The sequence below is a fragment of the Drosophila subobscura genome, chromosome J, assembly GCF_008121235.1.
Source record: "Drosophila subobscura isolate 14011-0131.10 chromosome J, UCBerk_Dsub_1.0, whole genome shotgun sequence".
Lineage (NCBI taxonomy): Eukaryota > Metazoa > Arthropoda > Insecta > Diptera > Drosophilidae > Drosophila > Drosophila subobscura.
The window spans coordinates 9,618,432-9,642,984 of NC_048532.1; the positions used below are offsets into that span (position 1 = coordinate 9,618,432).

The following is a 24,553-nucleotide window of genomic DNA, read 5'->3' on the forward strand; positions in this document are numbered from 1 at the left end:
ATTCGTTTGACAGGGTGAGAGTTGAGCTGAGCTGAGGTGACTGATGATGGGGTGTTGAGTCAAGGTGAGAGATCTCATCCTCCGCCTGCCCCGGCACAAATGTCATTTCAATGAATATATAATTGGAAATTATGTGAATTTTTTTTTCTTCTATTTTGTATGTGGCGTTTGGTTTTGTTTTTTCCTTTTTTCTGTTAAATTTACATATTTTTTCGCTCTCTTTGGCAGATCCTCTGCCTTTAATTAATGGTGTCTCCTGATATTTGGCGTACATGTGCTGGCTGGATCATTAATCAGGCCTTCTAAGTAGGCTGCTTGAACTCATTAACCCTTTTGTTCGCAGTCCCCCCCGACAGAAGGTTTGTGTCTTATATAAATATTTGCATTGCCGCGAATCCATGAGAATATCTCTGCTGCCTTGCTGCGCAATAAATGAACAACAAAAAAATATAAAAGAGAAAGCACAAAGAACAGATATCCTTATTAATGATCCTGATGAAACCTTTTCCGCAGTTTTAATTAGTGGAAACCCCGAGAATCTTGCATCTTTCGACCCGCTGGGAAAAGTCTCTTTTGCTCTCTGCCACTCTCTGGGCCATATATCAAATATTGTATTTGGATTTCCCTTGGCCTCCTATCAAGATGCCCATTACGGCCAATAAGTGGCCTCTCATATTATGCCATATTTTGGAAATTGCTAAAAAAAGAATATCCAAAGCGAAAACAAAGTTTTGTGGAAAAGTGCCTGCCGATAAACACGAATAAAACATTTGAGGTACATTATGTCAGGCGGTAAGAATTATTGGTTTCAGATTGTTTTCCCCAGATAAACCCCTGAGTTATGGGGCCAAACGCAGCGGGCAATAAAAAAAATATACGCGACAGATGAATGCTACCAAAACAAAATAAATATCTTTATCCGGGGGTTGCAAATCAAAAGGAAATTTCTGCCACATTACATAAAATATATAAGATTATTTTGCAGAAAATATCTCAAAGTTTCATTCATTTTTTAATCATTTTTCTATACTTCTAGAAACCTTCCAAATCAGAGTAAATAAATTAAATATTTTCACATTTAATTCGAAACTTTTCACAGCGCAGAAATCGACAAGCCAATTTTATCCTTGCGATCGGGGTCACCAAAATTATATTCCTTCGTTCCTTCTCTTACATTTTTTTGTACTTACTTTCTATTTGACATTCTTATATGTATGTAGTTACCTGCAAGTAAAAGATAGGAAAAATAATTATTAGAACATTGGAATTATTTTGTACATATGTACATTTAAATCGAAATAAATTTCCCTTCCCTCAACGAAAAATACTAAATTCAACTCATCTTTTGCTCAATAATTCATAATTAAAACATGCAAATAGAATTGATACAGTTCACATGACAACAATAAGGTTAAGGATGAAGCGTAATCCCTCCTCGTAGACTTATGCGGGTAGATAAACAGTTGGGTTAAACTTAACCCTATCGCAGAGAACAAAAGTCACGCGAAAAAGCACACAGAAATCGTATAATTAATTGCCTGGTAATTCAGTTGTGTGCCTAAACATCATTAATATCTATAAGATTTGACGAGAGACAGAGAGCTACCAGAGACCTTGTAACCCACCACTTTTGACTACTGGAACCCGCATCTAGCCTCAAGCTGGTTCGCAGCCAATTTCAATTAAACGCGCGGATTAAAACACTGAAATTGGTACTAAGACGACTTTTGGCACTTTGTCGTCTCGCCGACAAATTGGGATACATGTTCTATGTTATGGTAAATGCTGTATGAATCATTAATAAAAATCATAATAGAGGCGTGGCGAATGACGTCACGTTTTTGTGATTAGCAGACGGAGCGACAGAGTCAAAAGGATTGTTGTGGGTTGCCCCTGATAAAAATGTTTCTAATTAGTTTTTTTTCTTCTCCCACTTCCTTGCCAACATCTAATGCATTTTGATGATCTGACAGTGAGGCGTCGTCTTATGCTTCAGTGCGTCTCACCGTTCCGTTCTGAAAGTCACAGAACCGAAGGAAGTGTGGCTAATTTGATTAATCGGGAGCTTGGCAGCTACTGTACTGTAGTGTGTATCATATTAATAATATTTTGGACAAAAAGAATTTGTCATAAGGAAGGGATTCTTCAATGAATATTTATTTAATGAGAAATTTAATTTAGAGAGAAAAAATGTGAACGAAAACAGAAACAGACAGACTTAAATTAAATATTCGGGTTTTAAATATGAACAGAGGTGAAACAAATTATTTGTATAAATAATTCTATCAACAACAATTCTATCAAATCAAATTTAAACGTAAAACGCTTTAAAATAAAAAATGTGTAAGTAATTTGACGGAAATATATTTTTTCTAAACTGGAAAATATTTAATTAAAAGCTGAAAAATATTTATTTTAAACACTTAATATTTGTATGTACCTAGGTAGATAAAATATTTTCATATTTATGTCGAAATTAAAGACACTTTATTTTACACAATTTCCACTCGCAGGGCATTTTCTCTGAGTGTAGAATTAAAATCCAGCTCTCTGGCTCAATGCCTCTCACGCAGTGGCACATACAGAACATTAAATTAGGAAAATACATCAAATTAATGAATAAAACACTGAATTTTACGCGATTAAAAGAAGAACCGCTTCCTCCCCGAAAGCCCAAGAGATATTCCCCTGACCAAAAGATCAACCTAAAACCCTATAAATGACAATAAAAAGCAACACATTTACATAACTTCTCAATTCACGAAAAGAGATCCAGCAGCAGCAGCACATAATTATGTCTTTGAAAATGTCTCATACATAATTCAACAAATTTTCCGCCTTAGGAAACAAGTTTCAATTTTTTTCGCTGGAGAAAAAGGAACGAAAAATTAAAGACAAATAAATAATTTTATGCAACAAGAACATAAAAATTTCCGCACCATATAAATGTGACCGTTGGTCATAAATATTCAAATTTCACCAAAAAAAAAAAAAAAAAGCGGAGCAGAGCATCGCAACGCACATCCCAAGTGCCGTTGCATCAATCATGGCAGAAAAACAGGCTCATTAAAAACCGTAGAACGGAAATTGGTTTCATCGTGTCTTGCAGGCCGCGCACATCCTGTCCCGCCATGTCCTGTCCAGGCTGACCAGGATATATGTGGGGCATTTGCATATAAAAAACATTTCATCGCAGCAAATTGCATGTAAATGGAGTTTTTCGGTTCCTCCCTTCCCCGCGAGCTGCAATCGCCGCCACTAATTATGCTCATTCAAAGAGCGTTGGGATAAATCTTCGGCGAAAAATCCTTCACCAAACTGTCCCATGAACTGTCCCATGGTGGTGGGTCCAGCATCCGGCTGCTGGACCAGTATCAGTATATGGCTGGCTGTGTCCTGCCTATAAATTTTCAAATTATTCCCAGCCTCGCTTCCCGGTACAACGTGTTAATGTCTAACCCTTTGGGCCTGTCCTTATACGCGTCCTTGTCACCGCTTGACACTAATGTCCCGCATTACAAACTGTTGAGCAATTTAATTTAATGTATACTCGGTCTCGGACTTGCTCTTTTTGCAGCAGCAACCCGAAAATTCTCAAGATTTATACCAGCAAATTTACATGGCTCATTTTTTTAAAGGGGTTAAGTTCCAGGCAACGCGCGGCTTTTGCGTTTCATTTTGAATAATTTATTGCCTTTGACGAATATTTTCGCTGCGGTTTTTGGTGTTATTTTTGGTTCATTAATTGTAATTTTATGGCCGAGTTTTGATTTAATTAAGTTGCACTCGAAACTGAAGGGCCGTTCTTCGGTGGTAAATGAGTTGGAATAAATGAAGTTGGAAAGGGAGTACCAGCACTTAGCCACCTGGCATTGGCATTGGGTTGCTGCTAAAGGTTTAAGGATACAAGTTAATTGTGCGCTTGTCCCCTCCCTCCCTGATTCAACTTAAACAAAGCTCCGACGATGGTGGAAAAAGTTCATTATACCCGCTAGGGAAGTCTAATCGGCATAGCCATAGCCTTACTGTGGCTGTCTGTGCTGGCTGTCAATCAACCTTATGACTTCTAATGACAATTCACATTTTGGTTTTTATCGTGCGTCTGTCATCAATAAATTAACTCAATCCATTGCCAATGCCAGCACGCGATTGAGACGAAGACAAAAGCTGCACACAAATCGGAGAAAAACGCTCAAATGAGCTGCGATTTTTTATTACATTTGTCGGCGTCAGCGTCGTCATTTCACCTTTTGTCGCATGGACTACGAAATGCCAATGCAGACGAACCTAATTTCATTTTATTTATTTATTTATTTTAGCCAATGACAGCCAAAAACGATTCCCCCGCCAGTTCGATACGTTTCGTTTCAATTCGGTTCAATTCGGTTCAATGTTTCGCATTTTACAACATTATTTAATACGAGTATTGGCTGATCGTTGCTGCCCCACCACCACGTTCGGTTGTCAGTGTCAGGGTTTTTACCGTCTCTCGTGTCGTCTCTCCGTGACTTTTATGCGCAATTGCTTGCTAATGGCCCCGCACTTGGCAGTGCAGCAGAGGCAGGCGCTACTGTAGCGTCATTCGCCTCATCATCATCATCATCATCATCGGCAGTGCCATCTCGAGACACATTCCGATTGCCCCGCGGGCAAGTTGCATTTTTCACTTGGCTGTCAACACTGCCAACGACAGCCAGACAGCTAGTCAGCCACATCAGCAGCAGCAGCAACAGTAGGGGCACATAAAAGAAACTTGGCTGCCCACAGCAAAACAGGAGACCCAGACCCAGACCCAGACCCAGAACCTAAGAAATGGCAGGGAAGTTCCTAAAATTCCAAAAACCCAGCAAAATTATATAAAAATCAGTAACCAATAAATATTTAAAAAAGAGAATTTTAATTTAATTATTATTTATTTTTAAATTTATTTAATTTACTCCAAGAGTATAAATTGTGCAACGAAACTTACATTTTGAATTTAAAATGAAAATATTTGAAATATATTTGATTTAATATTTTAATAAAACATTTTTTATTTAGATTATATATATTTTCCACAAATATTGTATTTTATATTTATTTTTAAGGGATTTATTCATATTTAAATTAAATAAAAAACAGTTTTAAAAGAATTTAAATTGATATCAACATGAATAATATTTAATTTCAAATTTATGCATTAACAGCCGGATATTTAATTTAAATATGTTTTTATTTTCTTTCTAACTAACTACAGAAACTTCCCTCGCCATGGCCAATCGCCCAGCCAAGTTCTTGGCCAAGTTCCCAGATAAAATCGTCCGTCATTGAGTGGGTGAATGGATGACTTGGCCCCACCAACCCATCCGACGATTGAGTTCCCCACCACCTGTCTGCGCTGATTGAATGACTGAATTGGTGAGTGAGGGGGCAAGGAAGGTGAACTTGTGGTAGCTCCCATATAGTCTGATTATCCGCCAGCTAATCCGATGGACCCGTGCCCGTTCCGAGTGGGAAATAGTTTTATGAGCGGAAGACACCTCAGCCCCTGCGGCAGTATCGCAGTCGTAAAATCTTAATATATGAAATTAAGCTGTCATAAATTTGCTTTAATGCGCTTTAACTTAATTGCCAGCAAAAGAAATTGCAATGAAAATGAAATTCCTTTAACTCTTGACTACTACGGCAGGTGTGTCGGTCGGTTCGGCGTGGGGTGGAAAAGCCGTAAAATAAAACGTGAGGGAGTGCATCAGGTAGATTATTAAAATATATTCAGTGAGTTCAGAGAATAATGTTCCGGGTGCGTTGCGCTCTCCAATTTCTAAATTTGTCGCATGAAAAATTGACATTTTAATGTCAGAAGAAAGTGGGGAAAGAGGAGCTACTTCTCGTCTCTCTTGTCTAATTGGAAACTTCTCTCAAATCTTCATTAATAATCCAGAGGGGAGACAACTGGGCATTAAATCAATTAATTTGAATAGTTGTGCCAACATTTAGAGCAATTTTTCAGTGACGTGAACCGCGCGTGTCCCTCTTCAGCGGGGAGAATCCTTGACATTTAGAAGCCCTGTCATTGATTTGGGGGCGCGCACACTTTTGTCAAGATTTATGGCTGCAGGGGGCGGGGCGGTTGTCTGTGTGTCTATGGGGGCACGCTTCACCGCCTGCATCCCATAATTAAGTGTCAGCCATGGTCTTGTGACTTTACTAATTCCAATCAGCAACCAACCAAAGAATCCGCATTGATTCCTACTCAGACAAGACCATAATGTTCAGATCTTGATACACATGGGCCTAGTCTGTCGCGGTCCCTAGCTCTGGCTCTCCGTTCTATGATTTATGACTGTTGGGGGGGAAGGGACGGTACAGCATGTCTGATCTTTAGCTAAGACCAGGAAATGGTTTCAAGCATGAATTAGTAGGGTATTCTCGTGTCCAAGGCGCGCATATGTAAACTTTTAAATTGAACTTAAAATCTCCTAAAACTTCCTAACAAAAAATGCAATAAATTCTCACGTTCCATCATCCATCTGTGCAATGAATAATTTGTTAATTAATCATGTAAAAAACTTGAATTTTTCGACCATAAAACTTCTACAAGTTTTCCTCGTGCATTGGCTGCTGCGCTTTTACCTCAGGACTACAAAACTACAAAAAAGGGGGAAAAGAACTCCCAAAAATTCAATTCAGCAAGATTAATGATGTTTTATGAGACACTAACAATAGCAAACCGAAAATCAACATCAAAAGATTCAGACACATCACTCAGGCCAAGACAGTCGTCAGTCAGGGAGTCCGTCAGTCAAGACAAGTCGGTCTGCAGCATCCGTTGAAATTTACCTTGGTCATCGCCACAGACAATGGACAATGGGTGGCGTTAATAATTCTTGTTTCAATTAATTGCCATTTTGTAGCCCTTTCCACAGCCACAGCAGCATCATGCTTCAGCCCCAGCCTCAGTTACTCAGTCACAGTCTCATTTCACAGTCAAAAAAAAAAAAGAAAACAAAACAAAAAGGTGTTCAGTCAACACCTTGACCAACCCAGTCAAAGGGCGGCGACGCTCTGTCTGCCAGTGATGCTGAGGATGACCAGAGAGGTTGCATCTTGTATCTTGTATCTGTTCTTCGTGGGTCTCTCTCACTTTCTGTGTTGTGTGAAGTGCCAAGACGAATTTCAAGTTTTTGTTTAGGATGATTAATCCTTTCGGTTCTTGTTTGGTTGCTTTTTATGCGCAATTTGCTTTGATTAATTTTTGTGAGACATGATCTCCACTATTCATGAGCTTCTTCAGCTTTACAAATGAAGGGACTCGACCGACTCTCCTTTCTGATGGATCAAAGGGTTAAGCTAAGCGGAAGATATGCGTGTGGATAATGTGGTTATTCTTCTCATTGATTATGATCAAGCATACTTATATGGAGTGTGGTACAGCTAACAGTATTTCTGGTAAATAAATCTTTTCACTAAAACTGTGGTAATATTTTTTTGAATCATCAAAGTGGTCTGTAAGAGTCCTAAAGGGTTTTATTACGTGAATATATATTTTTTTAAATAATTACAAAATATTTAAATCAAATATTCTGTTTTAAAATGCAAATTTGTATTTAGTTTTTAAATATAAATAATTTCGATTAAAATTCTAAAAAATAGTATAAAATACTATAAAATAAATAGAATATATTCAAAATCAAGGAAATATCTTTTATCTTATTGTGAAAATATTTTAATGGTAATTATATTTATTTAAGAGAAATATAATATCTATAGATATTTTAAGGATTTATTATAAGTATGAAATATATTTCATTTGACTACTAATTGACTAATATTGAATAAATATGTTTATTTTAAACATCAAATATATTTACTCAGATGAAAAAAAATCATATTTCATTTGCTTATTCCCCCTGTTCAATGTTTCATTGAAATAATAGTTATTTCCCCATAAATTTGTCAATTAGCAACTGAATAATCCACTTTAATTTATTAAAGCTGCAAAGACCAATGCCTTTGACATTGGCTTTTGGCATTGACATTCCTCCAAGCTCTGTCGATTTTTTAATATCTTCAAGTGTCCAAAAAGAATTCCCATACAGTTTTTGGCGCCCATAAATTCCCATTGAAAGGCTTAAAGTGCGCTCGGGCTACAAGACAATCTCATAAAAGACATTACAGTCAACGGGCAAAATAAAAAGCCAATCAAACGGAGACAACAACAGATCCACTTGAACTTGAGCTTCGGCGACAGATGACAGACGACCCAGACCCCCGAGAGAGAGAGATTCTTTGCCAAATCGTGCGTATAACTGCGTCAGCGACAGCGACAAACAGAACAATTTACATATTGACAAGGCTGTCAATGCTTATTCGGGGCAATTCATTTCAAGGGGTTACCGGATTTCTTTGTGTACGCGCAGATAGCCACAAAAATGCTTTGACATAATGCAATTTTCAGACGAGACGACGACGACGACAAGGAGACCAGCAGCAGCAGCAGCAGCATATGAAGAGAGATGCTACGCTGTTCCGATTGCATCTGTCAGATGTCAGTGTGATGCCTGAGCATATTCCCGACTCGTGTCAGAGGATTGTGTAAGGTAATATCCACTCGAGAAAGTCGTCGTCGTTGCTCCTGTCAGCACCTGATTGTGTCTGAGCGCATTCGTTCGGTGCGAGAGTCAGATGTAATTTCTAGTCAAAGTCGCTCCCATGCACCAACCCTTTCCATTCGAGGAAAAGTCAAACAAATGCAGTTTAACACTTGCCGTCTCCAGGCGCCCCAAACTGCTCCTCCCAGTTCCCAGCCGCCGCCTTGAATGTGGCGTGTAACTGAAACATGCAACATCCAGTGCATTGAAATGCCCCACCAACCAAAAAAAAAACCCCCTATCCACCCTATCCACATCCACAGCATACGCACATCAAAGTAAAACTTTTTCCATATAAAAACGCACCAGGGGGTCCCGTCCGATTCGGTTCTATGCTCTGCTATGCCATGCTAGCTCCACTCTTTGCCCTATGCCCTAAAAACAGTTGAGAGTTCTATGGATTTTTGTGTACTTTTTGGCACTGATAGAATTTTAGTCTGATTATTTAATAAAAAAAAATAACCAACCAAATCAATTAAATAATTATGTTAATATTTATTCAGCACTATACAATTTTGCACTCTAAAAAATAAATTCATAAATAAAAAATAGGGAACAAAGCCTAAACCATCAAAACCTTTTAAAGTTCTAACTAAATATCGTCTAAAATAAAAAGATTAATTTGTTCTGTAATGTATTCGTAAATTATAAAAATATATTATATATTATTATAATAAATTATATAGACCAATAATAATTAAATATATATGACTTCATTTTAACCTCCCCAATTTACCACGAACCATTATTTTCCATTCAATAAAAACTCAAGTATCAACTGTTGAGGTCTCTACTCTGTAAAAGTGCCACTGAACAGAATCTATTACTAATCTCTCTCACAATCAACATTACGGAAAGGGCATCCAAGATTCCATTACCTTCGCCTTTGCCATTATCCCTCTTGTCTGGCTCCCCTTCCTGTTTGCATCGTGTCATTTCTTCGTGTGTCGCTTTCTTTCAATTGAATTCTTTCTTATTTTTCCTATTTCCTACTCCTCGACACGCACTCACTCACTCTCTGTCGACCTCCCTGCCCGTTGCTGGTTCGTTCCATTCGTATTGTGCTCTTATTTTTCGGTTAGTGCTTCAAACACCTATGCCGACATCGTCTGTGCGTCTTTCGCCTTTAATTAGCGGCCCGATTTATTTATTTACTCTTGTTCTGTGGGTTTAGGGCCCAAAAGTGACTTGCTCGTTATTGGGCTGCTCAAGAGTTTCCATCACTGGCGGATGCGATTGATGCTCGGTGCTATATTGAATTACATTTGATTCCGAGGAGCTGAAAGAATGTTCCCCGGGCCTGGTCGATGTTTGTTCAATAAACATTCTTTGTTTTTGTCGGAGATTATAAATTAGTTTCGGTCAGGGAAATGAATGCAAAGTTTCGTTCTCTCAATGATTTGATTAAAATGTTTTTTCCAAGGGCTGCAGCAGAAGGCAATAAATGTCTAATAAAAATATAATTATTGCTCGCCCACCTTTTCGCCTTTTGTCCGTGTTCCCACAGCAGTTTATCTTGGGGTTTTATGTGTGCCTTCCTCCCCCAGCTGTTCTCTATGTGGACGAGTCCTCGGTGGTTAGGCCACTCCTGCACATAAATTAAAGCGAGTGTATTTTATATCCACTTCCCTTGCTCACTCTCTCCATTGTTTCACCATTCTGTATAGTAATTTTATGTGAAAATTTGTTTATTAAGTAGTCTTTGATAGTTTCGTGGGCAGCGAAGGAACGCTCTTCCCCGGAACAGTTTAATTTATTGCCCAATTTTTTGTATCGGGTGGGAGTTGCAATTAAATGGGTGCGGTTTTCCCATTAAAAGGCATATAAATTTATCTAGCATTAGTCTTGATTTGTTTTCACTTGTAATTCCTTTTTCTTTTATTTTTTCAAGTGTGATGTGTTTTAGAATTTGTTTTGGGATTATTTTTCGAACGATTTATTTGTATGTTTTGTGGCTGTCAGCACTTCAGTCACATACATTTATGGAAAAACACATCCCCCTCTCAAGCATCCGCTAATTAATTAATAACATATTTCATTTACAAATCTAGATAGAAATTTCGAATAATTCATTACAGCTTCACACCTCTCGTCGCCTTGCCCATTTCTCTGAATTTGTTTTAACATTGGTTGAAGTTTTGTTGTTCCCCCAGAAGAGATTCCACGCTTTTTTCTGTTTCTATATTTAACGACAAATGGAGCAATAAAAAGGCGTCACCTTGGCAGCATGTGGCAGGCAACAAAAAAAAGGGGAGCAACAAATGCTTCCCACTTGAGGCGCATTTCGTGTATAGTGGAGAGGTGTTGGTGGAGTGCACCGATCGAGGTGATCTCTAAATTACACTTTTGTTTGGATTTCTATTTGCGGGGGGCCACAATGTTAGGAAAATGCTCCCCAGCAGCGTTTCCAATTTTAACTGCATATTTACATAAGTGGCAGCTGTGCAGTCTAAGAGGAATAACCTTGTGAGCCAAGTTGATTTAATGCTGATCCAACAGTTTGCTAGAGAGCTTAGCTAGTAACATACCAATATGTCACATAGATCCTATAAATATCTGTATTTTTGTTTAAAAATTAAAATATTATATTTAACATTTAATTTTAAAATATATTTGATCTATCTATTCTCAGTGATTTTTAATTAAATCCTGCACTCCACAGTCTATTTTTAGGTATCCCGTCAGAAAAAAAAAGTCAGCAGGGGAAAAATAAATAACAAATAAAATAAGCAATAAAATAAATATTAAATTAAATAGATAATAAAAATAAAATAAAACCAAAAATAGTTAAGATAAATCAAATAAAATATATAATAAATAAAATAAATATTATATTAATATTTCTTTCATTACGTCACATTGCATATTCAATAAAATAAATATTCAATAAAATAAATATTCAATAAAATAAATATTCAATAAAATAAATATTCAATAAAATAAATATTCAATAAAATAAATATTCAATAAAATAAATATTCAATAAAATAAATAATAAATATAATAAAAAAAATGCCCATAATTTCTGTAAATACAATTTGTTTTAAAAAAACGATTTAAGGACATTAAATTATCTAAATGGCTATGGTGATGCCAATCTTTTATCAATTCGCATCTATAGAATTTCCATTTTAAATCCATAAATCCAAGCATCGGATGATATATGGACAAAACTTTTATTTACTGACAAAGGCACGGGGCCCTCTATGCCATATGCAAGTGGGTCAAGGGACCGGGACCGGGACCTCTTCAACAACCTGCCAAACCACTCGGCCAAGTGCGCAATCCTCTTTGACCAGAAGGGTTACGCACTCCCGTTCGGCTACCCCTTTACCCGATGTCCAGTCTTCAAACCTCATTCCAACAGACAACCACAGACGAGTCCCTTGGCCATCCTCGAGTGTCAGCTTGCGGTAATATTTCATTTCTCTGTCCAACTCGTTTTTTGGTCGATTCTTTTCTTTGGGTCGACTTGCGGTTCGGTTGTGTGGCGGGCACAGAAAAACAATGCCAAGAAAACCCGTCTTGAAGTGGCATCCAATGGACATTTACATTTACATTTTTATTACAAACAAATTCGCTGCGGTTACAAATGCGTCAATGCAAATACACATTTAAAAAAAATAAACGCGCGGCAAGAGCTTCTTGATAAGAAGAGGACTGTGGGGTGGTTCCTGTTTCAGTTGCTGTCCATTCTGGAGTCTGCAGCCTCATCCCACCATGTCCAGTACAAATTACTCACGGTCAATAAATCATGCCGCTTGTCAAAATAAATGCATAAATTTCCCAATAGTTTTTGGCAACAGCAACAAAAAAAAAAAAAAGAGTTTATCTCAGGCTGTCTATCAATTGAATTGGTTAGTAAAATCTTGGGGGAGTTCGGGGATTTGTTAAGGGCTTAACCAGTTGGTCAAGTCAGGTCAAGTCAAGTGAAGATTTTGGGGTTTTGTTTTTGGGTTAGAACGAATATGTGAAGAGATTTTCAAACGTTTTCAACGATGGAAAAATTAATCTAATACAAATAAATGTCTAAATTTCTTCTAGCCTATTTTAAATCTATCTATTCCATGCAATTTTTCCCTTGTATTTGTGTCCAAGAAATTTCAGAAGAGTATTCCATCAAGTGTATCACAAGAGCATTGCCACCTCGTTGTGACTCTCCTTTTATTTTCCCTTCACAAAAATGTTTTTATCGGGGGGTGGCTTAACCAAATGATGGTCAAATGGTCAATGCTTAGGCGTTTATAATTTTTCGATTTATAGTCACATTTATTTACCGTTTGCCCCGATAGAGTCCCAGGGTATAAGTCAAGCAAATGATTGATTGGCCAAGACGTGAAAGAAACCATCTAGGCCCCAAAGGAGTTGAGCCAGCTGCAAACAGGACACGGACAAGCCAGAGCAAATTTGTAACAATAAAGCGTAAAGTCTTGGGCGTCTTTTGGGAAATTTGCAATGGCCCGGGAGAGGGATCTGAGAAGGGTTAAGCGGTAACCGGAAACTTACTAAACGGAGACGGAGCATCAAAAGGAGATGAAATAAATGATTGATACCAGACAGAGTCACACAAAAATTACTCAATTAGTTAGGCATTAGCCGGGGGGAGGTAAAATCATTAGGATGTAAACCCTTTCCTTTGACCACCACAAAGACTCTGATCTCCTCCTCCTTTCCTATTCAGTGGCACTGGCGGCGTAAGTCCAGTGGCTCCGCCGGCAATTAGGGTGAAACTCAATTGAGCATTGACCACAGGAACCTCATTATAAACAATTTTCTTTATCACCGCACAAGTGCACAGAGGGAACGAAAGAAAGCCGAAATGCATTAGGAGACGGAGAGAGAATGATTTGAGAGGCCATAACATTAGAACCTTCTTAGACACTTTAGACCAACAAAATTGCTGCAAATCACGGCAAGTAAATTAGACAAAATTGAGGCCCTGCCTCAGATCTGTTCTCGTAAATTAAGTAAAGTACACCCGAGAGGGACTCTGCGCGTCTCCTCCATTAACATAACATACGAAGACGAAGCCACGATTAACCGCAGACAGAGGGAGCCGGGAAGGGCTGGCAGACACATGATGTCGCGACGTCTTCGTATGGGTTTCGGTTTCTTCGGTTTTCAATCGCAATTAACTGGCGCTATAATGACATAAGGTGGGGGTAATAACTAGCCGACAGCAGTCATCGGTCCAACTACCTGATAACCGTAGACTTAGTCCATTCCATTCTGTCTGTAATTTCAATTCAATTAAAGGTTTTCCATGGTTGAAATCCACTCAAAAAAAAGCCACGGAAAAGCTATCTTGTTGCTTTTGTTTGTTGGTTGTTTCAAGCTTTAGTTTTATCTTTGGAAATGTCTTAAATAAACCACTCCAACAACAGATACATTAGCATTAACCTCTTCGTGCAATTAGTGTGAAATGAGAATATTTACAATGAAAAACACTTGAAGAGTTTCAGTCGCAGCATCATTTTGTCATCATTTTCGATTTTGTTTGTCAAGAGCCAAAATACACTCAGGCGTCGCAAGAACAAATTGGCCGGGCCTTTCCATCTGCTTACCAACTGTGCCAAATCCAGAATTGAAAACATTTAAATTGACAGCAGAAAAACACTCGAGACTCGAAACAAAAAGTTGCAATTAGCAAATGCAAAAACCCATGGCAAAACAGGGAAAACACTCCAATTCCAATCCTTGAAAATGTTTGGTGCCAGAATTGAAATGTACATATTTATGCACGTAATACGGAGGGAATTTCGCTCTTTAAAATAAACTTATTAAGTTAATTTGCTTAATAATTTGCCAATGTTGCAATATGCACCATCATTACGAGCAATTTACTCAGGGCCGAAAGCAAAAAATATAAATCCCCTCAACAGCAGCAGCAGCTACTGGTTAATGCATCCAAGTAGGAGGCAGAGGCTAGCGAGGGTTGCCTTAAAACTATGTGAAGCTGAGGAATGCTGGTTTCAATGATCACAGAATTGTGCATGTAAGGCGGGTATCCAGCACTGCGGAAATTAAAGATTCCTGTCAAACTTTATGTAAAAAAACTGCTCCAGGAATTTTTCGTTTGCGAAAAGCACAGATTCTTATCGATAGATCGACTTGAAGAGCGCGAGTGGACTGAGAGAACAGCTGGTAGGCACTTCAGGAAAAAATAGTATACAATTATTCCTGGAGTGAACTGTGAAAAATGGAAGAAACAACTGTGCGTCGGAGTAAAAAAAAACTTCCTCCATGACTTTACTTGAAATTTAAATTATTTTACTGAAATTAATAAAAAAAAACACAGTTGATTTGTATGCTTGTGTTAGTCACGTTCCACGTACAAACTAAGTATATGGAAAATGAATGGCAAGAATTGTTTTCGGTTCTGGAGAAAGGCCTGTCCCTTCGGTTATTTCTTTGGCTGCTCGAAAATCAACTAAAAAAATCTACCAAAAATAGTAAGCTGCGCCACTAACCCATCGGTAAACATCGATATACATATTTAATTTGTACAATATATCGAGAGGCCCTGAATATTACCATCTCTGATAGTTATTTACATACATTTGTGCTGTTTCCGTTTCCGGTTCAAGTTTTGCTATTAAAATGCTTTCCAATTTACCGATTGAGATTCTAAATAAGATTTATGGACTCTTGAATTTAAAAGATAAACTTCAACTGGCTCAAGTCAGCGAAGAGCTTGGCCACGCATTTTTCTACCATAGTAAAGTGGTTTATTCGCATTTGGAGTGCGTTGTTTTTACAAATGATGTATTGACAGTTTTTCTGCCGCTTGGCGGAGCTGGTGTTGTCCATATGGTTACGACTGAAAAGACATTCGAGAAGCCAATTGTGGAGCTAATAGTAAAGCACTGCACCAACTTGAAATCTGCCATTTTGGAGATTCCAACTGATAATTTGAAGGAGTTCAAGGCATTTATAGGCATTAAAAGCCTAAGAAAAATCGAATATTTAAATGAATTTCGGTGTAATCATATAATCGAATTCATTAATACAGATTGTAAAGAGTTGAAAGTATTTCAAATTAGGAATGGACAGGGTATGGACTTTAAATAAATCAAAATGTATCTATTTTTTAAATATCATTTTAATTGGTTTCAGCACAACACATTCGAAAATTGATAAACTTGGAAAAACTGTACCTCATTTGGCCTGAGAAAAAATATTTATTAAATATTTTTGAAATAGCCTCACACTTAAAAAAACTTCGCAGCTTGGTGGTTATATACCATAGCAATTCATTATGCCAGAAACTTGATTTTTTATTACCGGAATTGGAAGAACTTGAGTTAGTGCACTGCAGAATTAGTCTGTCAGTAATGCCAACATGTCCAAAGCTCAAATCGTTGACATTTGCGTACAGAGAAACTCACAATATCGTTCAAATTGTTTCAAAATACGCCAATACCCTGGAGCGTTTATATCTACACTCAATCAATTATCAACCAGAAGATTTATTTGAAATTATCAGTAAATGTAAAAAGTTACAGTTGATTCATACACATTTTATCACAATTAAAACTGTGTTTTCGGAATCTCTGAACTCCTTTGTTAACATTTTGAAGAAAAGTGGTTTCAACGAGCAAAGGCGTTTTGTTTGGGAAATTCGTCAAGGTAATTCGGAGGATTTTCGAATAATGGTATGTTTATTGATCGGAAATGATAATTTTCAATATTTTAAAAAGATTTTTTACAGATGGAACATTACAATAAATACGAAATGTGGAAACTAATGAAACTGAATTTATTGAGTCTTCATGGCAATGCATTTATGTTGTTACAAAATCTACAGATCTAGATGGGTTATCAGAAAAAACCGATTTGAATTGGCAATTATTGGATACTATTTCTATTTGCCGATACAGAGATTTTAAATCAGGTTTACTTCAATTGAACGCAGTCCTAAATTGCGAATTTTTTACACTAAATCAATTCAATAAAAGAGCACAGAAATAAACAGTAAGAATACTGAATCTGCTTTGTTTCAGGCACTTTTCAGGCTACCCTCTTTGGGTAAGTTCTAAAGTGAAACCCAGTCAACACCTTGCCACAATTCCAAAAAAAATAAAGAGAGACATGAAAAAATATTAAATAAAAATCGCAATGCATTTTTAATGGATATTTTTTTTTGTTTTGTACGAATGAAGCCGATGACATGAGCATTGTGGATGAGGGGTTCACCCCACAGACATTATGTGGGTATTATTGTTGTTTGTTTTCACAGGAGCTCAGCTCCAAAATGCCAAACCCGCACCCGTACCCAATCCAAATCAAATAAACAGCGCCAGAGGAGAGGAGCCTCAGCATTTTGCAATATTAAAACCTGCGGTCAGGTCGGGCTCTGGATCGAGGTCTGGGAGTTGTGTCTGCCGGTTGGTTGCCGATTTCCAGTTTCAGCGACTGAGGAGGAGCTACGGGAGAGGGCCAGGCTCTCTGCGCGTGGCCAAAAGCGTGAAAAATGTTTCTGCCATCGCCCAAAAAGCAGCGCATTAACAGCCAACAGCAAAAACCATAAACACAAACAGAAAAAAAAGAGAAACATGAAGACAGAGAAAATAACACAAAAAAAAAGTGTTAATAACACTAATTTGTCTGCGGTCAAAATGGTAATTCTTGTGGATTTTTCTGTGGCACGAATGGAGTTGAGTGAAGTGAAGTTTCAGTCTTTTTGGGTTGTACATATTTTATTTTTGGCTGCTGTGATTGGCAATTGTCAGGACGGGCTTCTGGTCAGTAGGTGAAAGGCGAAGAGCTGCAGATAATGAGATGTAAACGACCACAAGTATCCAAGGCATACTCGATTTTAGCCTGGTCTGGGCCTGTCTACACGTAATTGGGTGCCAATGTACCAGAAATCTTCGACAGGCCCCAAAGGAGCTTCAAAAAGAGGTGCGAAAAGGTTCAAAAAGCCAATTGGCAGCCGAGACTTTGTTTTTTAATGTTATACAACAGATTGGGGTTTATTTGTAACGTTTGCTGAAAATGATTAAAGTCTTTCAGATCTTATTAAAAAACCAATGTGTGAGAAACAAAATTCTTTCAGACTTCATTAATCTATGGTGCAGAAATCACCCAAAAAAAAAATATCAGAAATTCTTATTAGGTAATTTTGATAGCTTGTTCGGTTCCAGTTGCCTCAGATAAAGCGGCCATCAGCTGTCGAACGTCTGATGACCAACAATGTCAGATCGTCAAAAGAAATCTACAATTAGTGTTCGATTATGCAATTTATTAATTAATTTCAAATGGCTATCCGATCTCCCACTTACATGATTTCCAAATTCGTAATTTACACGCATTTCCACTGGCTTATCGGGCTGAACGCCATTCTTCTTTAGAATCTTGAGCGCCGGCTCAACCATTTTCTTATTAACGAATTTACAGCCAAAGAAATCAATGATACGCAAATTTTTACATCCACTCAGCACACGCAAAACTCCCGAGTTGGTCAAATTGTCCGAGTGACGCACGAACAGCTCCTGCAGGCTATCCGACTTGATGAGTCCAATGAATTTATTACTGACGCCCGGCAAGCAAACATGTGTCAGTGCCTTCAATTCGGAAATGGTGTTTGCATCTTCAGCATCAAGCGCTTGACCCTCGTAGAGAAAACGAATGCGACACAAAGTATTTGCATACTTTGACGCGGAGCTGCCAAACACCTGGGAAAGTTTCATTAATGGTATGGTCTCCCCAATGTTTAATTGCTTTAGACTCGGCAGATATGGCAGACTCCTGTTCTGACATTTTTCGGATGGAAATGTGACATAAGTAAGGTTGAGGAACTCCATTTCTGGCCACAGCCCTTTGCAATCTGGAATGTCCGGGCAGCCTACATAGGCGACCATTATTTCCATGTTTATTAAGTTTTTCAATGGGGCAAACCAAAGGCATACATCGATCGCATTCCTATTGATTATGCGCAATGTTGTTAACCAATGCAACTCATGGATTCGCCTCACTGCAAAATTATCAAACGTTTTGTCAAACTGAAAATATAATCTGCAATCACTTACAGTTTTTAAGGGGGAACCCAACCAAGAGCAAACTCCTCAGCAGTGGTAATTCATGCAGAGTATCGATGAAGTCAACCCCAACAAAATTGTTTTGCAGCGAGATTCTGATTAATTTTTTCAGTGACGAGAGCATCGGCGCAATTACGCCCCAAGACTCGTATTGTATATGAATATTTAACTCCTCCAAATTGGGGCAATGATCGGAGGCCAGCTTTAGTAGAGCCACAACATGGTCTTTGTTGCGCAACGAAAGGCTGACCACAGATGCACCAGCATGTTGCAATATTTTTGACCAGTACGAAATAGGCAGATCGTCACAGTCGACATTGCGGTGCGCGTTGGCGGCAAAAAGGGCAAATCCCTTCGCCAGTATGGGATGAGCTTGGGCCAATTGTAGGCGATCATTCAATTCCTCAACGTGACTAAATATCAAGCTAATTGCCCCCACAGGGAGATCAAGAATATTCTTACAGCCGGCCATTTTTCAATACAAATTATTCGGAAATTAAAAAGCGTCACTTTGAACTCTACTCTTTTCGGACAAGTGATGGGAAATCACTTTTGTTTGTACACCAAAGCACACTTCCGCTTTTCGTGGATTTGTTACTTAAGCCACCGTATGGGTATTCATGAATTTGCTTTTGATTTGTTTTAAGTATTTTTTTAAGACTGGTTCTTGGATCAAAATAAGTTTGCAATTGAAAATACAATTTGAATATAATTAAAGCAGTTCAAGGAAGGAACTAAAACAAAAATAACGTAAATCCGACTGCAATGCTTAAAAGAAGAATTCTAAAATGGGGAAAATGAATGACATCAATTTATCGTAACAGTTCGTTTATTTTGGCTAGCAAAATTATTACGAGTAAGAAGTTTACGTGATTTAAATTTAATTTTTTTAAATATTCATATTTACTTTAATATATGTATTCCTGATTCAAACATTAATTTTTGACATTTTATATTTGTTAGCAACACCGACAACAGTGCAACGATCTTAAGGTAACGAAAAACTAATCAAGTAAAATGTAAACAAACAGCCAGTGTGACCATATAAAGAATTATATTTTAGAAAAAGCTTGCGTTAATTGTTTTGTATGCCAAATAAATTCTTATTGATCAAAAGTGACCGTTAAATGGCTGGACTTCTGCGTACAAATTCCTGAACAAGCCAACAGCCAACAATGTCATTGGTGGAATACCATAGAATGGTTTAAAGGTGACTAAGCACCAGGTGGAAGCACGTTCAAAGGTTAACCCGAAACCATCCAAGCAGTAAGCCAGCCACGAAACTATTTTACTTAATTTCGCCAATGTCAGGACAGGACCACCCTCCGACCCCCGAATGCGGGCGCAATTTTGTCTTTGCAGCTCTTGGGTAAGGCGATAAAGCGGCCAAGGGTTAATGGGTACGGGTACCTGGTAACTTGCAACGTGTAACTTATGGCTAAGTATGCCCATTCAAGTTTGCAGTAAGGTTATTATCATAGTTTTGCCACTCTTGAACTAGCGACAATTCCATTTAATTGGATTCCATGCGACTCTTGAGAGCGTGTTTAATTGGGCAGAAATGCAAAAACACACACAGACACATACACTCGCTCAGGTAAAAGTATTGGCGGAATTTTGGGAAAAAAAGGAGCTATTATGCACCGTCAAATTGGTTTTTGAAATATTATTGAGAAAAAGCGGGGGAACACTTGCAGCTTAAGCTAAAGTAAAGTAAAATTATATTAAGTAGCTAAATATAACAATAAAAAAATTTAGAACTTAATAACTAAAATAATGATAAGCATCAGCTGTTTTTTCATGGATGGTGGATGGTGCCAATGTGAAGGCGTTTCACATCTTTCAAAAATCCCAACGTTCCCCTGGAATGGGCTCAGTGTGCCCATAACTATTTAACTTATTTTAAAATTTTAATTTATTTAGTAATTAGAAACAGCGGAATAGAAACACGAGAAAAAACAAATTACACAAAGCGCAACTTGTTGGGTTGGTGGATTTTTGACTAATGTAAATGGGCAAGTATATTGATTTTTTAATGGCTTTAAAATACTACTAGAAATAGTTTGAATATCTTTAAAAACAATGCTAATAAGGCACAGTCTCTTCTCTTTCCCACTTTCTTTGTTTTTGCTAGTTTAAGTTTAATTGTGGATATATTATCCCTTTGCAAGTAGACCATCCAGACATTAAATCATTCAATTTCTATGCCACTTTCCAATTTCCTTAACGAAACTACTTCATTCCACCTTCGATTAAGTCTCTTTAAGTCATCAGAATATGGAAATTTCTGCCTTGGTCCCCGAACACGAACTAAAGGAAAGCTTCTTCAGCAGCAACCATCACCATCATCAGCATCATCATCCATGCCATATTCGTATGCACTCAAGCATATAGAGCCATAAACACAGTCAAGCAATGACCACACATAAACGCTGGACCAGAGCTCACCCTCAAACAATGAGGCCATAAGGAAGAAAGAACGCTGCGCTCCTCCACGCACTCTTCTTTGCACAATCAAATGGAAATAATTGTGGTGGCAGTGGCAGGGCGGCGGCAGTGAGTGAGAGAGTACCACAAGACGAAGTGCTCCTCATTGTGTGGCGGCAGGAGCTGAAGCTGGACATATCCTCGTCGCACTCATTGAAGTGTTGATGCATCCAGCGGCCTATTGATGTGGCAGTGCACTTTCCGTACTCTCTCCCTTCCTCCTACCCACATCAATGATTTCTTTATTGAGCTCAGATCGGAGAACTCCACTGGGACTGAAGAGAACTCTGCCAATTAGTTCGTCTATCATTGTCGAGGAGTCCGGGAGTGTAAGGGCATTTGAACAAAAGGGATTTTGTGGTTAGTTAGTGGCTTTGCTTAGGCTTCAAATCAACAGCGGTCGGTGGGTTCGGTCAAAGGGGTTAAGCAGCCTGATGAGGCCTGTGCTTAGAAACCTTTTGCTTAGAGGTAGATGGCCACCAGACAGCAGGTGAAAGTAACTTTACAGGGGCCGAATGCCGATGATTATGAATGAGCGACCGCAGCAGCTTCCTTTATGAAGTGTTGTCCCTTTAAGCTTGTCAACTCGTCTCCCCTCAGTGACATCTATAACATCTATAACATCTATAACATCTATAAAAGAGAGTGAGAGAGGTTTGGGGGGATCGCAACCCTTTCTATGGCCTATGGCTTAAGAAATCTTTCCAAACAATTAAGCGCAGCATTTGTGCAAACCAATCCTTGACAATCCCTTACAGCGAAAATAACTTCTTTGCCTTCTCTATGGGGGAAATGCCGACACACACTCGACTCAAAAAAAAAAAACTCAAAAAATGAGACACGAAGGGGAACGGCGAGGTTCTAAAGGAATTTCTCAAGTGTTCTTTTTTTTGTGTTTGTGTCGGCTGCGAGTTATGCAAATTTTGTGTATGTCTGTACAAAAAGTACTCGGAATGAAATCTAACCAAATTTGTTGCAGCACCAAAAGTAACAATCAGAGAGAGGACGGGCAAGGGCAAGGGGACCATGGGCCATGCGAAGCGTATGCCACTTGTGCCACAGTACAGTTGTCATTTGAATGTCGACAACAAGAAAATGTTTAAAAACCAACAAGTCGAAGCTGGAATACCCTTTACAGAGTGCTTCCTTTTAGGGTTGGCTTTCAGACCGGTGAGGGGGTTCAGTGGAATGCCCTAGGACAGCGTAGAAATATTCTCTAAAAATTATGCCCGACCCACTCTTGAGTATTTTTATCCACGGACAGATGGTCAGTTGGTAAAGTCACATCAACCACCATTCTGGCAGCTCTTCAGGCCAGCCAGCTCTCGTCTCGTCTCGTCATTCAGACAGTCATTCAGTCAGTTGGTGAGTCAGTGGGCTCAAGGCTCAGGTCCCCGGCAAATATGACAGTTCACTCGCGGCATCTTGAACCCTCATTGTGTGTGTGTGGCCAGGCCAGCCCGCCTTTTTGGGGGTTGCTTGCGCGGACCCCTGACTCCCTGCTCCCCGCTCCACGTTCAATAGACACAGTTTACCGATTTGACGGTGACGGTGACAGCGTTGGTGACGGGTACAGTTTGTGCATTGATACTGTTGTGGTGGTCGTCAATGCCGGCGATGCGATGCGCTGCCACTTGGGTGCTGCCGTCGCACACCGGAAAACGAAAACGCAAAGCGGCTGGGCTGGCCGGCAGTAGTCAGGCGGCCGTGGGCGAGGGTTTCGTGATGAGAAATGTGATAGAAATTGCTTAAAAAGATCTTTTTACATATATTTAACGACTGCTTAAAAGGTGGGAATTGCTTGCTAATAAATTGCAGATGTTTTGAATCTTAAACCTTTCAATATTTTTCTCTAAAAATAGCTAAAGGTGACCCATCAACAAGTGGTGTAGGTTTCCTTTCTGCCATCTCTACCACTAACCACTTGCTGCCACTCTTGTGGCAGCCCTCGCAGTAGCCCAGGCAGATAATATTCTTGCTGTTGGTGGGCCAAGGAACTTTGCTACCCCCTGGCACAGGGGCTGTCTCGGTGGAGTGTGTGTTTCGGCTGGATTTAAGCGTTAAGTGGTTATATTGAAAATATTGTATTTACATCAGTAGGTGATTACACACACACACACACAGAAGAGAAAGAGACAGAGAGACAGTGATGATGACTCACCACGGACACAGGGGCCTCGACGAAGGATATTGATAATTTCATTAGACCATTGACCGGAGCAGAGCAGCGAGATCTATCCTCTAGGATGAGCAGCATAATTGCTGCTGAAATATTTGAAAGGTGTAATCAGGGTCTTCCATTACGATGGGACAGGCGACAGGCTGGAGTGGGTGGATGTGGCAGGGACCTTATCTGCGGCTTGACTTTGATGGATGCCAAGGGTTAGGGGAGTTGAAAAAATGTTTTAAATCGGAAAGTGTTTGGGCGGAAAGAGCTAGGAAGTTGACAAGGTTCTTGAAATCTGTAATTATAGTGTTCGGGGGAGGTTGCTGTGGAAGTATCCCTTTGATTGATGGGCCAAAATTTGTATACAACTATTTCTTGTTGGTCAAGTTGAAACATCTTCAACTTTAACTTCAAACAAAGTTCATAAACTGTCGCGTCTCGCAGAGCGGCGCTCCACCCCACTAGAAAAAGTTCATTAAGTGAGTCGAAAAGTTCGCGGGAAACCTCATAAAATAGGCGATGACTCGAAAGACCTACCAGACCACATCAAAAAAGGGGGAATGTTGCAACAGAGCCGACTCTTGTGGGGTTCACGATTCCCGAATCGGTATGAGGAGGAATGCAAGTGGAAGTGGGAGGCAGAGTACGGGTGAGGGCGCAAGGATATTAATGATTTCGCGCTTGAATTGCAATTGCAACAGCAATGTAATAACAATATATCCATCCACCAACACACACACAAAGACACGTTGCCACACACTGCGGTCAAGCTGTCAATTTTTTTCGACAACAAAAAACTGCGAACTACATAAAAAATTACACCGCGTACGAGTGGGAAGCCCCGGCTGCACCATGGGGTACCCGTTCCCCCTTAGACAGTTCGGAGTGCGCGCCCGTTGCCAACGCAATGACAATGCAGTATCAGTGTATATATATCAGTGCACTTTTCAGTCGAGGAAACCCTCGACGACTGTGTGTACTACGTGTGCACGTGTACAGTGCGTATCGCAAGTGTTGGTTTGTTTGGGAATATTATTTTTAGCGACTGAAGCCATTTTAGGCAAAGGAATATTCATATTTTTGTAAGAAATTTAAAAAGTGTCAATTTAAAATTAATTTCTGGTTTTTATTTTAAAATACAAATTAAACTTTTATTTATTAATATTTTTCATTGGTCTTTTTTTATTGGTAAAAATAATATAAGCCTTGTTTTATTTCTTTCATACACC

General features: G+C 38.9%; 2 protein-coding genes across 2 annotated transcripts; one reads left to right on the top strand and one right to left on the bottom strand.

Annotated features, from left to right (window-relative positions):
• The first annotated feature begins 15,194 nt into the window (after nucleotides 1-15,194).
• LOC117894014 lies at nucleotides 15,195-16,546 on the top strand. The gene is made up of 3 exons (XM_034800845.1): nucleotides 15,195-15,684; nucleotides 15,747-16,285; nucleotides 16,342-16,546. The coding sequence occupies exons 1-3, from the start codon at nucleotides 15,231-15,233 to the stop codon at nucleotides 16,441-16,443; spliced, it is 1,095 nt and encodes a 364-aa protein (XP_034656736.1). The 5' UTR covers nucleotides 15,195-15,230; the 3' UTR covers nucleotides 16,444-16,546.
• Nucleotides 16,547-17,708: 1,162 nt separating this feature from the next.
• LOC117893821 lies at nucleotides 17,709-19,189 on the bottom strand. Its single transcript, XM_034800572.1, has 3 exons — nucleotides 18,662-19,189; nucleotides 17,915-18,606; nucleotides 17,709-17,847 (listed from the first exon to the last, which is right to left on the bottom strand). The coding sequence occupies exons 1-3, from the start codon at nucleotides 19,140-19,142 to the stop codon at nucleotides 17,782-17,784; spliced, it is 1,239 nt and encodes a 412-aa protein (XP_034656463.1). The 5' UTR covers nucleotides 19,143-19,189; the 3' UTR covers nucleotides 17,709-17,781.
• Between the last annotated feature and the right edge of the window lie 5,364 nt (nucleotides 19,190-24,553).